The 14,994-nt window shown below is 40.9% G+C and overlaps 2 protein-coding genes across 2 annotated transcripts; one reads left to right on the top strand and one right to left on the bottom strand.

Annotated features, from left to right (window-relative positions):
- Positions 1–1,506: 1,506 nt before the first annotated feature.
- Positions 1,507–2,241, bottom strand: LOC139765331 (casein kinase I gamma-like). Its single transcript, XM_071692710.1, has one exon. It carries the CDS (start codon positions 2,239–2,241, stop codon positions 1,507–1,509), a length of 735 nt encoding a protein of 244 aa, XP_071548811.1.
- Positions 2,242–4,748: 2,507 nt separating this feature from the next.
- LOC139765330 (casein kinase I gamma-like) lies at positions 4,749–5,483 on the top strand. Its single transcript, XM_071692709.1, has one exon. It carries the CDS (start codon positions 4,749–4,751, stop codon positions 5,481–5,483), a length of 735 nt encoding a protein of 244 aa, XP_071548810.1.
- The last annotated feature ends 9,511 nt before the right edge of the window (positions 5,484–14,994 follow it).

Below are 14,994 nucleotides of genomic sequence, written 5' to 3'. Positions count from 1 at the left end.
TGTATGTTTGCGAGACGTGGGCTATGGATAGAGTTGTGCGCAGGAGGGTGGATGTGCTGGAAATGAGATGTGTGAGGACAATATGTGGTGTGAGGTGGTTTGATCGAGTAAGTAATGTAAGGGTAAGAGAGATGTGTGGAAATAAAAAGAGCGTGGTTGAGAGAGCAGAAGAGGGTGTTTTGAAATGGTTTGGTCACATGGAGAGAATGAGTGAGGAAAGGTTGACCAAGAGGATATATGTGTCGGAGGTGGAGGGAACGAGAAGTGGGAGACCAAATTGGAGGTAGAAAGATGAGTGAAAAAGATTTTGAGTGATCGGGGCCTGAACATGCAGGAGGGTGAAAGGAGGGCAAGGAATAGAGTGAATTGGATCGATGTGGTATACCGGGGTGGACGTGCTGTCAATGGATTGAATCAGGGCATGTGAAGCGTCTGGGGTAAACCATGGAAAGCTCTGTGGGGCCTGGATGTGGAAAGGGAGCTGTGGTTTCGGGCATTATTTCCTGACAGCTAGAGACTGAGTGTGAACGAATGGGGCCTTTGGTGTCTTTTCCTAGCGCTACCTCGCACACATGAGGGGGGATGGGGTTGTTATTCCATGTGTGGCGAGGTTGCGATGGGAACAGATAAAGGCAGACAGTATGAATTATGTACATGTGTATATATGTATATGTCTGTGTATGTATATATATATGTGTGTACATTGAGATGTATAGGTATGTATATTTGCGTGTGTGGACGTGTATGTATATACATGTGTATGGGGGTGGGTTGGGCCATTTCTTTCGTCTGTTTCCTTGCGCTGCCTCCCAAACGCGCCAGACAGCGGAAAATATATATATATATATATATATATATATATATATATATATATATATATATATATATATATATATATATATATATATATATAGAGAGAGAGAGAGAGAGAGAGAGAGAGAGAGAGAGAGAGAGAGAGAGAGAGAGAGAGAGAGAGAGAGAGAGAGAGAGAGAGAGAGAGGTGCTTTGAAAATACTTATATCCACAGACCTTAGAGATCCGAGGTTTATGTGAAGTGTGTGTGTGTGTGTGTGTGTGTGTGTGTGTGTGTGTGTGTTTGTGTGTGTGTGTATGTGGAGGGGGGAGGGGGAGTTTGGTTGGTCTGACCTCAACACAAATTGATAAGATAAATTAAAAATAAAAACGGTCCTTTCTAAAAGCAGTAGCAGAAAAGAATAGCACATTAAAGCCCCCTCCCCCCCACCCCGAGGGAAATCCGGCAGAACCAATACGTGGCAGGATTAATATGACCGAAGGTAATTCATGTAGGAAAGTATACGTGGTCACACGAATGAGTGGGCCTCCATGGTTGACCTGCTGGAGGAGGGTTTTGAGGGCCTTCTCTGGTCTGTCCGTCCAGTGTGGGAGGATCTATAAGTAACTGTGGTAAGTTCATGACGAGGGAGTCCACGTCTTGCTGCACATGTATATGGTGACTTGATCATACGAGGTGGAGGTGTGCGGGCCTCACAGAAACGCTTCCCTGAGACCAGCCACCAGCTCATCCATATTGTCCACCAGCCCCTCTGAGGCAGCCACACTCACTTTACGTGCAGACAATGGAGCCTCCTCTTGCATGGAGGGGAAAATATGCTCGAGAAACATATCGGCCAAGTCCTTCAAATCATCCTTTACAGTGTAGGGGCAGGCATTAACGCCACCATTCGTCAGAGCCAGGTACCTGTCTTCACTAGGCAGGTGGGCAATGGTAGATGCAGTATATGATGCCATTCCAAAATCTATAATATTGATCTTTGGAGGGAGTGAAAGGTGGTGTGGTAGGGTTACTAGAATATTACCGGGGTACAGGTCATAATGTATGATGCCCAGGGCGTGAACCTCTTGTAAACGTAAGCAGATTTGTAGCCCGATCAGACCCAAGTATCTGTCGGATAAATGATGATCCTTCAAGAGTTTCTGCAGCGTGTGGTGGCCCTCGAAGGATAGTACAAGACACAAAGGATCGTAAGAGACTCCAAGAAGTCTTGGGGCTCCTCCAGCGCCGTTCAATTTCTGCATAAAATATGCTTCCATTTCCAAGTCGTGTCGAGTCAAAAGTCCATCATGGCCCAATTTAATGACGGCCTCATTGTTGTGCCACCTCACAAGATGGGCTGTTCCAACAGATCCACAACCCAAGACTTGGCCGTGTGAGATGATCTTATCAACCTCCAGTCCAGAGACAACTTGCATCTCCCACATTCTGATAGAGGTAACATACACCAAATATTTGGACGTTTATATACATAAAAATTCGCCATTTTGCTCAGATTACATTTATTTATGTAAAAATTTAACAAATATATAAGCTTTTTAAATCATATTATACATGCACATGTATATATATATATATATATATACACTTATATATATATATATATATATATATATATATATATATATATATATATATATATATATATATATATATGTGTGTGTGTGTATATTTATATATATATTACAAAGTATTACAATTTTGCGCTTGATCAAGAAATGTTACCTCTAACAGAGAATCCAGCCGTGTTGATGTCACAAAATCTTTTTGTAATTTAGAAAAATACAGTTATTTAAGTAATGATGATATTAATATCTGTAAGGGTTTAGTGTATGCCAGTTTGTCAAAACCAGTGGAAGCTAATGACCCTTAAAGATTCATAAGAGCTATTAACACCTTAAAAAAAGACAAGGATATACATATTACTAAAGCAGATATGGATAACACTGTTGTGATTTTAGACAAAAGTAACTATTTATCTAAAATGAATGATCTAAATGATAACACAACATATTCTAAACTTTAGTAAAAAATCCCGTAGAAGGAGTTAATTCTCATTTCAATAAAGAAATGAAGTTGTTGTTGAAAGGTAACATTTCTCTTATCAAAAGTTTGTCATCTTTGTCCCCTTCATGCCATATATGTATGGACTTATCAAAACACATAAACAAAATTTTCTAGCAAGACCTATAGTGAGTTCAGTAGGCTCCATCACATATAAATTATCAAAATGGTTAGTTTCTTTATTAAACCCTTTAGTGGGTAAGATATCAAATTCTAATATCATGAACAATGTAGATTTAGTCAAAAAGCTAAACAATATCAATGTTAATTTTGATTTCAAACTAGTTAGCTTTGATGTTTCCTCACTTTTCACTAAAGTTCCAGTTGATGACCTTTTAGAATATCTATTTGATGTCTTGGATGATATTCATTTACCTGTTTCAAAGTCTAATTTCATTGAACTGATAAAATTGTGTATAAAAGACTGTATTTCAATTTAATGGAGATTATTATGCTCAAAAATTTGGTATGGCAATGGGTAACCCTCTTTCATCTGTACTAAGTAATCTCTATACGGAATTTTTTGAAACAAAATTACTAAAGGATATTTTACCTTCTAATGCAATTTGGTTTAGGTATGTAGATGATGTTCTTTGTGTTTGGTCAACAGATGAAAATTTACAAATATTTCTCCCCTTACTTAACAATTTAGTACCTTCCATCAAATTTACTGTAGAAAATGATAATAATGGTATGTTACCATTTTTAGATTGCATGATCCATAGACAAGGAAACAAGTTTAAGTTTAGCATATACAGAAAACCCACCAATGTATGCTCATATATCCATTATTACTCATCTCAACATGACAGAGTTAAATTATCATCATTTCAATCTATGTTCCTTAGGGCATTACGTATTTGCAGTCCAGAGTTTATTGATGATGAGTTTGAGAAGATATATTCTATTGGATCTAAGTTAAAGTACCCTAGATCTTTCATTGATAAATCCCTTAAGTTAGCAAAGAAATCATTTTATAGAGTTGAACCCAAACCTCCCATTGACACCAAGAATCTTTTAGTTCTCCCTTTTAATAATAATTTCACTTTGCTTCCCATGCTTATTAAATCCTTTAATGTAAATGTTGCCTTTAGCAACAATAATACTATAAAGAATATCTTAATCAGGAATTCACCAGAAAATTCTCTTGGTTGCATCTATAAAGTTCCTTGTGGAAACTGTGATAAATTTTATGTTGGTCAGACTGGTAAGGTTAGGATCTTTCTGTTAGACTTAAGCAACATAAATATAGTATAAGAACGGGACAAGAATCAAATGCCTTGTTTAATCACGTTAAAAACTATGATCATTGTATTGACTGGAGTAACGCCATCTCAGTTGTTAACTCTAACTCTATTACCAAGAGAAATATCATTGAATCTTCTATTATTAGACACAAAGAATTATAATCTTAATATTAGTGATGGTCTATACAAATTAGTTAACTTTATTGTTGATAAGATTTGTAAAATGATAAGTTTATGAACGCTCGTTGTATGTTTTGGACAATCACATGTTTAGCAAATGGCGTCCTAGCTTCGTCTCTTCGATGTATATCAACTGACTGTTATATTTCTCTGTTATGTCTCCCTTGATGATGTGATTATTACACGAACGTTCACTTGGGAACTTTTTGTGTTTCATTTTCCCCGTGGTCTCATAGGAATATATATACATATATATATATATATATATATATATATATATATATATATATATATATATATATATATAAACATGTGCATGTATAATATGATTTAAAAAGCTTATATATTTGTTAAATTTTTACATAAATAAATGTAATCTGAGCAAAATGGCTAATTTTTATGTATATAAACGTCCAAATATTTGGTGTGTTACCTCTATCAGAATGTGGGAGATGCAAGTTGTCTCTGGACTGGAGGTTGATAAGATCATCTCACACGGCCAAGTCTTGGGTTGTGGATGTGTTGGAACAGCCCATCTTGTGAGGTGGCACAACAATGAGGCCGTCATTAAATTGGGCCATGATGGACTTTTGACTCGACACGACTTGGAAATGGAAGCATATTTTATGCAGAAATTGAACGGCGCTGGAGGAGCCCCAAGACTTCTTGGAGTCTCTTACGATCCTTTGTGTCTTGTACTATCCTTCGAGGGCCACCACACGCTGCAGAAACTCTTGAAGGATCATCATTTATCCGACAGATACTTGGGTCTGATCGGGCTACAAATCTGCTTACGTTTACAAGAGGTTCACGCCCTGGGCATCATACATTATGACCTGTACCCCGGTAATATTCTAGTAACCCTACCACACCACCTTTCACTCCCTCCAAAGATCAATATTATAGATTTTGGAATGGCATCATATACTGCATCTACCATTGCCCACCTGCCTAGTGAAGACAGGTACCTGGCTCTGACGAATGGTGGCGTTAATGCCTGCCCCTACACTGTAAAGGATGATTTGAAGGACTTGGCCGATATGTTTCTCGAGCATATTTTCCCCTCCATGCAAGAGGAGGCTCCATTGTCTGCACGTAAAGTGAGTGTGGCTGCCTCAGAGGGGCTGGTGGACAATATGGATGAGCTGGTGGCTGGTCTCAGGGAAGCGTTCCTGTGAGGCCCGCACACCTCCAGCTCGTATGATCAAGTCACCATATACATGTGCAGCAAGACGTGGACTCCCTCGTTATGAACTTACCACAGTTACTTAGAGATCCTCCCACACTGGACGGACAGACCAGAGAAGGCCCTCAAAACCCTCCTCCAGCAGGTCAACCATGGAGGCCCACTCATTCGTGTGACCACGTATACTTTCCTACATGAATTACCTTCGGTCATATTAATCCTGCCACGTATTGGTTCTGCCGGATTTCCCTCCAGGGGGGGGAGGGGGGGTTTTAATGTGCTATTCTTTTCTGCTACTGCTTTTAGAAAGGACCGTTTCTATTTTTAATTTATCTTATCAATTTGTGTTGAGGTCAGACCAACCAAACTCCCCCTCCCTCCTCTACATACACACACAAACACACACACACACACACACACACACACACACACACACACACACACACACACACACACACACACCACACCACACACACACACACACACACACACACACTTCACATAAACCTCGAGTCTCTAAGGTCTGTGTATATAAGTATTTCATAGCGCCTCTCTCTCTCTCTCTCTCTCTCTCTCTCTCTCTCTCTCTCTCTCTCTCTCTCTCTCTCTCTCTCTCTCTCTCTCTCTCTCTCTCTCTCTCTCTCTCTCTCTCTCTCTCTCTCTCTCTCTCTCTCTCTCTCTCTCTCTCTCTCTCTCTCTCTCTCTCTCTCTCTCTCTATATATATATATATATATATATATATATATATATATATATATATGTATATATATATATATATATATATATATATATATATATATATATATATATATATATTTTTTTTTTTTTTTTTTTGCTGTCTGGCACGTTTCGAGGTAGCGCAAGTAAACAGACGAAAGAAATGGCCCAACCCACCCCCATACACATGTATATACATACACGCCCACACACGCAAATATACATACCTATACATCTCAATGTACACATATATATACACACACAGACATATACATATATACACATGTACATGATTCATACTGTCTTCATTTATTTATTCCCATCGCCACCTCGCCACACATGGAATAACAACCCCCTCCCCCCTCATGTGTGTGAGGTAGCGCTAGGAAAAGACAACAAAGGCCCCATTCGTTCACACTCAGTCTCTAGCTGTCAAGAAATAATGCCCGAAACCACAGCTCCCTTTCCACATCCAGGCCCCACAGAACTTTCCATGGTTTACCCCAGACGCTTCACATGCCCTGATTCAATCCATTGACAGCACGTCGACCCCGGTATACCACATCGATCCAATTCACTCTATTCCTTGCACGCCTTTCATTCTCCTGCATGTTCAGGCCCCGATCACTCAAAATCTTTTTCACTCCATCTTTCCACTTCCAGTTTGGTCTCCCACTTCTCGTTCCCTCCACCGCCGACACATATATCCTCTTGGTCAATCTTTCCTCACTCATTCTCTCCATGTGACCAAACCATTTCAAAACACCCTCTTCTGCTCTCTCAACCACGCTCTTCTTATTTCCACACATCTCTCTTACCCTTACGTTACTCACTCGATCAAACCACCTCACACCACACATTGTCCTCAAACATCTCATTTCCAGCACATCCATCCTCCTGCGCACAACTCTATCCATAGCCCACGCCTCGCAACCATACAACATTGTTGGAACCACTATTCCTTCAAACATACCCATTTTTGCTTTCCGAGATAATTACCACAAATCAAATGAAGAGCAATTTCCCAGCACACAACATAAAACTATGTTAACACAACCACAAGTGCATTTAACCACAAAGGCAGCTTAACTTATATAACAAAATCGTTCTGCTCCCCTACCACACCACCACACCTCGGGGAAGAGCCACTACACCTCAGGATGCCGTCTGGCATGAGTCTGCCGTGGAAGGCATCGGCACCGATATATAAAGGGTTGGTATGAAGCCCGCTGGGCTTGTCTCAGTGAGACGAAGCAACAAGGACTTGAACTAATGAATCCTAACGCAGGACGATCTGCTTCCAACGTGGCAGAGAGGCAGTGGTGTGTAGTATGAAGGACAAAATAATGTAAGAGTTTTGATTTAAACAAGATCTTAGGAGAGTACATGATACCTCCCCCGAAAGAGAACTTTCCTGAAGGGAAAGTTAAATATATATATATACAGAGATGTACTGACTGAGACTTAAACTCGTGATAAAGCGTCCGCTATCCTGTTTTCAGATCCTTTGATGTGTTTGATCTGGAGGTTGTACGGTTGCAGGATGAGCGACCATCTCAGCAGGCGTTGATGTGTTTGATCTGGCGGTTGTACGGTTGCAAGAAGAGCGACCATCTCAGCAGGCGTTGTTTAATCTGGCGGTTGTACGGTTGCAGGAAGAGCGACCATCTCAGCAGGCGTTGATTGGAGAATTTGTTGCGGTTGAGGAACGTGATGGGGTTATGGTCCGTGTAAACCACAAGTCTTTGATGGCCGTAGAGGTAGCACTCGAACTTCTTGATTGCAGAGACGATGGCCAGGAGTTCCTTCTCGATGGTACTATAAGACTTCTGATGCTTGTTAAATTTTGCGGAGTGATATGCTGTTGGATGCATTACTCCGACCGTCTCTTGTTGTAAGACTGCTCCAACGGCTACATCGCTTGCGTCTGTTTGAAGAACGAAGGGTTGAGCGAAGTTAGGGGCCATCAGGACGGGTTCATGAGACAAATAGGTTTTCAAGTGGTTGAAGGCTTCCTGGCATTCCTCCGTCCACTTAAATGTCACCTTCCCACTCGTTAGACGTGTGAGAGGGGCAACCACAGAAGAGAAGTTTGGGCAGTAGCGGCGGTAGAAACCCGCCATACCGAGGAAGTGCATCAAACTCTTCTTAGTATCTGGCGTTGGGTAGGAGAGGATAGCGCTTACGTTGGCAGACTTAGGTCGAACATTTCCTTTTCCTACCTCATGTCCCAGGTAGGTGACCTGGGCGCTGCAGAAAGTTGATTTGGCCAACTTGATGGTGAGGTGAGCGTCCTGGAGTTGCCGGAGAACAGCTGACAGTCTGTGTATATGATTATACCAAGTGTCTGAGTAAACAATTATGTCATCTAAGTATACTTCAACTTTGTCCAGATCTTGGAACAGAAAATTCATTGTACGCTGGAATGTCCCTGGGCTGTTACGCATACCAAACGGCATTACTCTGTACTCACATAACCCAAATGGTGTTATAAATGCCGAGATAGTTTGAGCATTTTCAGTTAATGGAATCTGATAAAACTCTTTATTCCGATCTATCTTTGAAATATACTTGGACTGTCCCACCGTATCAATCAGATCATCGATGCGGGGTAATGGATAGGCGTCTGACTGGGTGACACTGTTGAGTGGACGGTAGTCTGTGTACAGGCGAAGCTGTCCGTCCTCCTTAGGAACGAGCAAGCAGGGAGATGCCCACGGTGAACAGCTAGGTACAGCCAGGTTGTTGTGTAGTAGGTAGTCCACCTCTTTCTTCATCTGCTCTCTCTTCTGATGTGGTATTCTGTATGGTGGCTGGCTGATAGGGTTTGTTCCAGGAATTAGTACAACATCATGAGACATAATTGTGCAATGGCCTGGCGTGTCTGATATCACACTAGAATGACTTAAGAGCACACTTGAGACTTCTTGTTCAGGTTGCAAATGTGCAAGAAATTTAGGCAAGTCTTGTAGTATGTCAGAGTTTGAATGTCCTTTCCAATTGTTAGTTGTGCCAGAAGTATCATGAGTGTTATCTACCTGTGAGCTCATCACATTACATGGCAGTCCTATCTGGTCACGTGCAGGATCCTGTGATAGGAAAGATTTTAGAAGGTTAACATGGACAAATTGTGTTGCTTTACGACGACCAGGAGTACTTACTATGTAGCTGTAATCATTGACTTTAGATTTTATTGTGTAAGGACCGTGATACTTGGCTGACAGAGGAGAACCAGTAATTGGGAAGTAAGCTAGAACTTTATCTCCTTCCTGAAAGTTTCTGACTTTAGCTTTAACATCAAATACTGATTTCATGGTATGTTGTGAAATCTTCAAATTATTCCTAGCAAATTTACGTATCTTATCAAGGTTATCTTTCAGTTGTTGCAAGTAGGTTGTGACAGATTTCAGTGGAACTTTATGACTAATGAGCTCATCTTTAACCACTTTAAGAGGTCCTCTGACTTGTCTACCAAAGACGAGCTCAAAAGGTGAACAACCAAGTGACTCGTGTGGAGATTCTCGAACAGCAAATAAGAGAAAGGGTAACCCTTCATCCCAATCCTGATTCCTCTCATGACAGTACTTGCGTATCATTGATTTGAGGGTTTGATGGTGCCTCTCAAGGGCACCTTGACTCTGCGGGTGATATGCTGTGGACAGGGTCTGTTTGATACCTAGCTCCTGAAGCACATCTTTGAAGAGATCGCTGGTGAAGTTGGTGCCACGATCACTTTGTACCTCCTGAGGGATACCGAAAGTAGTGAACATGTGGATTAATTTATTAGTTACATTTTTGGCAGAGATAGTCTTTAGAGGAAAAGCCTCTGGGTATCTAGATGTAGGGCAAAGATCTGTAAGTATATACTGATTTCCCTTCTTAGACTTTGGCAAGGGACCAACTATGTCAATAATAATCTTTTGAAAGGGTTCTGAAGGAACTGGAATGGGTTGCAATGGATATGGTGGAATTGATTAATTAGGTTTCCCTACAATATGACAAGTTAAGCAAGAATTGATAAATGAAACTATATCCTTCTTCATACCAGGCCAATAGAAATCATTAAGTAGTTTGAGGTAGGTTTTCTTAATTCCTAACTGACCACTAAAACCTTCATGTGCGATTTCCATAAGAGGCTGCCTTATACACTGTGGAACTACCACTTGATGCGTCTCGGCCCATGTATCTTCATCAGAGAGTTTAGGAGGTCTATAGAACCTCAGAAGGATGTTGTCTTGGTAGTAGAAGGCAGGTGTGTCGAGGATATCTTCTTTCGGCACGACCTCCTGGTGTAACTTCGTCAGGGTTGGGTCCTGTCGCTGGGCCTCCTCTAGTCTCGGATATCAGCTTGTTTAAAGGAGATACATCCAGACCACAAGTAGTAAAACCTTCATTGCAGGGCTTAGGAAAGAGAGGTGGTGTAGGATCCTCCTCGTCCACGGTCCGTCGATGTTGAGAGCGTGTGACGGCACAGATGGGGAACAGGGTTGGCTGCTCCTTCTCAATGTCTTCAGTAGGGCTATAGGGCAGTGGAGTGTCTCGAATAGTTAGTGCAGGGACGACCAGACTGCCGGCTAGGTCGTTACCAAGAAGGAGGGTGGCGTCAGGTATAGGTAGAGGAGTATCAACTACTCGTACAGTTACTGTACCTTTCACCGCCTCACAGTCAAGCTCTATTTTGGCAAGGTGTACTGGAGTGCTGGCGTTGACCAATTTGAGATAGACCTTCTCACCCGTTAGGTTAGAGTCAATATCAGGGAGAGATGCCTTGTGGATCAGAGACTGGGCCGATGCAGTGTCTCTGATGATCTGTACAGGGTGTTGTTGCTTGCCAGGGCCTAGAGGCACAGTGCCAGGGGAGCGGAATGGTTGAAAGAGGTCGATTGATGTTGGAGAATCCTGTAGGTTGGTGGTTGCCACAGGTTTTGTGAAGGTTGTCGCAGTGGCGGTTGTGCCCTTAGATACCTTACACCTAGGATCAGGACAATCCTTTATAAGTTGTCCTTTCTTACAGAACCTACAGACCTGAGCATATTTCTCACCTAGTTGACCATGTCCAGAAACATGTTTAGCGTGTGTGGAACCTGCATATGACCTTACAGTAGAAGGGGTAGTTTTCCCCTCTCCCTGTTGTGGACGATGGATGAGGGAGTAGACGTCAGCGAGCTTAGCTGCCTTTAAGTAATCTGTTTCCTCCCTGTTGGTTATATGCACCATTATGTAGTATGGAACCTTTCTCTTAAACTCTTCAAGCATAAGCAAGTTGACCAGGCCTTCAAATGTATCTACACTAGGCGATTTAATCCAATTATTAAATGATCTAAGTTTCTCAGCAGCAAATTCTGAATAGGTTTGAGTTTGAGTTTTAGTTAGGTTCTAAAAGCCTGTCTGTAACCTTCAGTTGTAATAGAATACGTGGCCAAAATTGCCTCTTTTATCTCCTCCTAGTTAGTAATATCATGAATCCCATCACACACATCAACTGCCTTACCCACAAGCTTGGGCTTCAGGAGCCAGACCCAGTGCTCCTTGGGCCATTTGAAGTGTTCTGCTGTTGTTTCAAATTGTCTAAAGAAGGCTTCTGGATTCTTCTCTGTGAAAATAGGGAGAAGCTTGACATGCTTGGCAACATCAGGAGCTTCTGTATCTGGGATGCTTTGTGTCAGCTGTAAGACCTTTAACTCGTGTTCGTGCTTCAGTCTCATGGTTTCACGTTCAGCGAGTTCAGTCTGTAGTCTAACTTTACAAAGCTTGGAGTTTAACAGTCTCAATGTCAAGAGTATTCTGTAGGTCAGGAGTTGATGTGCAATGATGGGTAGTAAAATCTGTAGCCTGTAAGTAGGCTTCAATGTTAGACTTAAGTTCATCCTTAGTTGTACTATGAGTGAATGGCACACGAAATGTAGTGGCAATAAACTTAAGATTATCCTTAGTTATATTATCTGAATCAAGTTCCTCAACTGAAGGGTTACTTACAAACCTTACGGGGTCAAAGTCAGTCATGGTGAACAAGGCAATAACAGGTTAAAGGACAATAGGAATGGATATATAGAATTAAGTGAGAAATGTTGGTAATCACACCAAATACTTCCCGAGCTAGTAAATAGTATGAAAACCGCAGGTAGACACTTTCAACTTGTAACGAGCCAGTGTGTAGTTAAGGCAGTAACGTATTTCCCATACATACGCACTGGAATTACCAAAACTATACAGTGTACTTATTAAAAGTGTGAGACTGGTCAAGTTACAAACGAGTGTAAATTAAAGTGAGAGAAATGATGAGCTTCGCTGGCTCAGATTATAAATGAGTGAGAGTCTCTGTACGACGATTTATGGGAGTCAAGTGTAGATTTCTTAGGTATGAACACACGTAGCAGGAACAGGCTATACCATTAATTATGTAGGAAAGCTAACTAGCTATGCACTGGCCAGGTACAAGGCAGTTATACACTCGAGAAATAATCAAAAGTTATAACTAGATTAAGAGTTACCTTCCCACGGAACTAAATCAATTTAATATAATGACGGTTAACAAGTCTATGTGGTGTGCACAAGGAAACTTATTAAATAACAAACCCTGCCGGACAGGCCACCATATAACGACTCTAGCTCTCACAGTAATGAAGGTGATGGTCGATATAGAGCACTGTTGTCTAGGTTATACTGCCAGGACAAGACCCGTCATAAATGATTGTGAAAAATTATTTTATTAGGTCTAGAATGAGCCCAGGTTGATAATGATCAGTATTATTAATCAAACATAGAAGTAACAGCAAGTATAATAACTAATTAACCACAAATCAAATGAAAAGCAATTTCCCAGCACACAACATGTTAACACAACCACAAGTGCATTTAACCACAAAGGCAGCTTAACTTATATAACAAAATCGTTCTGCTCCCCTACCACACCACCACACCTCGGGGAAGAGCCACTACACCTCAGGATGCCGTCTGGCATGAGTCTGCCGTGGAAGGCATCGGCACCGATATATAAAGGGTTGGTATGAAGCCCGCTGGGCTTGTCTCAGTGAGACGAAGCAACAAGGACTTGAACTAATGAATCCTAACGCAGGACGATCTGCTTCCAACGTGGCAGAGAGGCAGTGGTGTGTAGTATGGAGGACAAAATAATGTAAGAGTTTTGATTTAAACAAGATCTTAGGAGAGTACATGATAATATATATATATATATACATACTTATATGCAAAGATTCGAACCCCGTACCATTTGCGTGGTAGCTGGGAACGCTAACTGCGAGGCTATGATCGCCCCTGACAGGGAAACAACTATTCGATTCGATTGCTAGAAATCCAATACCCTTAAACAAGATCTAAGAAGAGTACATGAAAATATATATATATATATATATATATATATATATATATATATATATATATATATATATATATATATATATATATATATATATATATATATATAATATTTACGCTACCTTGCAAACGCGGGAGACAGCGACAAAGCAAAAAAAAAAAAAAAAAATATATATATATATATATATATATATATATATATATATATATATATATATATATATATATATATATATATTTCAAACTATTCGCCATTTCCCGCATTAGCAAGGTAGCGTCAAGAACAGAGGACTGGGCCTCTGAGGGAATATCCTCACCTGGCCCCCTTCTCTGTTCCTTCTTTTGGAAAATTAAAAAAAAAAAAAAAAAAACAGAGGGGAGGATTTCCAGCCCCCCGCTCCCTTCCCTTTTAGTCGCCTTCTACGACACGCAGGGAATACGTGGCAAGTATTCTTTCTCCCCTATCCCCAGGGATATATATATATATATATATATATATATATATATATATATATATATATATATATATATATATATATATATATATATATATATATCCCACCACTCACTACCCTTTCTAATCAACCCACCTCCCACTCTTCTCATGCCACAAGCATCTTTTGCGCAATCCATCACTGATTCCCTAAATACATCCCATTCCTCCCCCACTCCCCTTACTTCCATTGTTCTCACCTTTTTCCATTCTGTACTCAGTCTCTCCTGGTACTTCCTCACACAGGTCTCCTTCCCTAGCTCACTTACTCTCACCACCCTCTTCACCCCAACATTCACTCTTCTTTTCTGAAAACCCATACAAATCTTCACCTTAGCCTCCACAAGATAATGATCAGACATCCCTCCAGTTGCACCTCTCAGCACATTAACATCCAAAAGTCTCTCTTTCGCACGCCTGTCAATTAACACGTAATCCAATAACGCTCTCTGGCCATCTCTCCTACTTACATAAGTATACTTATGTATATCTCGCTTTTTAAACCAGGTATTCCCAATCATCAGTCCTTTTTCAGCACATAAATCTACAAGCTCTTCACCATTTCCATTTACAACACTGAACACCCCATGTATACCAATTATTCCCTCAACTGCCACATTACTCACCTTTGCATTCAAATCACCCATCACTATAACCCGGTCTCGTGCATCAAAACCACTAACACACTCATTCAGCTGCTCCCAAAACACTTGCCTCTCATGATCTTTCTTCTCATGCCCAGGTGCATATGCACCAATAATCACCCACCTCTCTCCATCAACTTTCAGTTTTAGTGAGTGGTGGGATGAAGAAGTAAGAGTATTAGTGAAAGAGAAGAGAGAGGCATTTGGACGATTTTTGCAGGGAAAAAATGCAATTGAGTGGGAGATATATAAAAGAAAGAGACAGGAGGTCAAGAGAAAGGTGCAAGAGGTGAAAAAAAGGGCAAATGAGAGT

The sequence above is a fragment of the Panulirus ornatus genome, chromosome 54 (genome assembly GCF_036320965.1).
Source record: "Panulirus ornatus isolate Po-2019 chromosome 54, ASM3632096v1, whole genome shotgun sequence".
In the NCBI taxonomy this organism is placed as follows: Eukaryota; Metazoa; Arthropoda; class Malacostraca; order Decapoda; family Palinuridae; genus Panulirus; species Panulirus ornatus.
The sequence above is the reverse complement of the archived record's forward strand: the minus strand, read 5'-3'. Positions and strand labels throughout refer to the sequence as shown.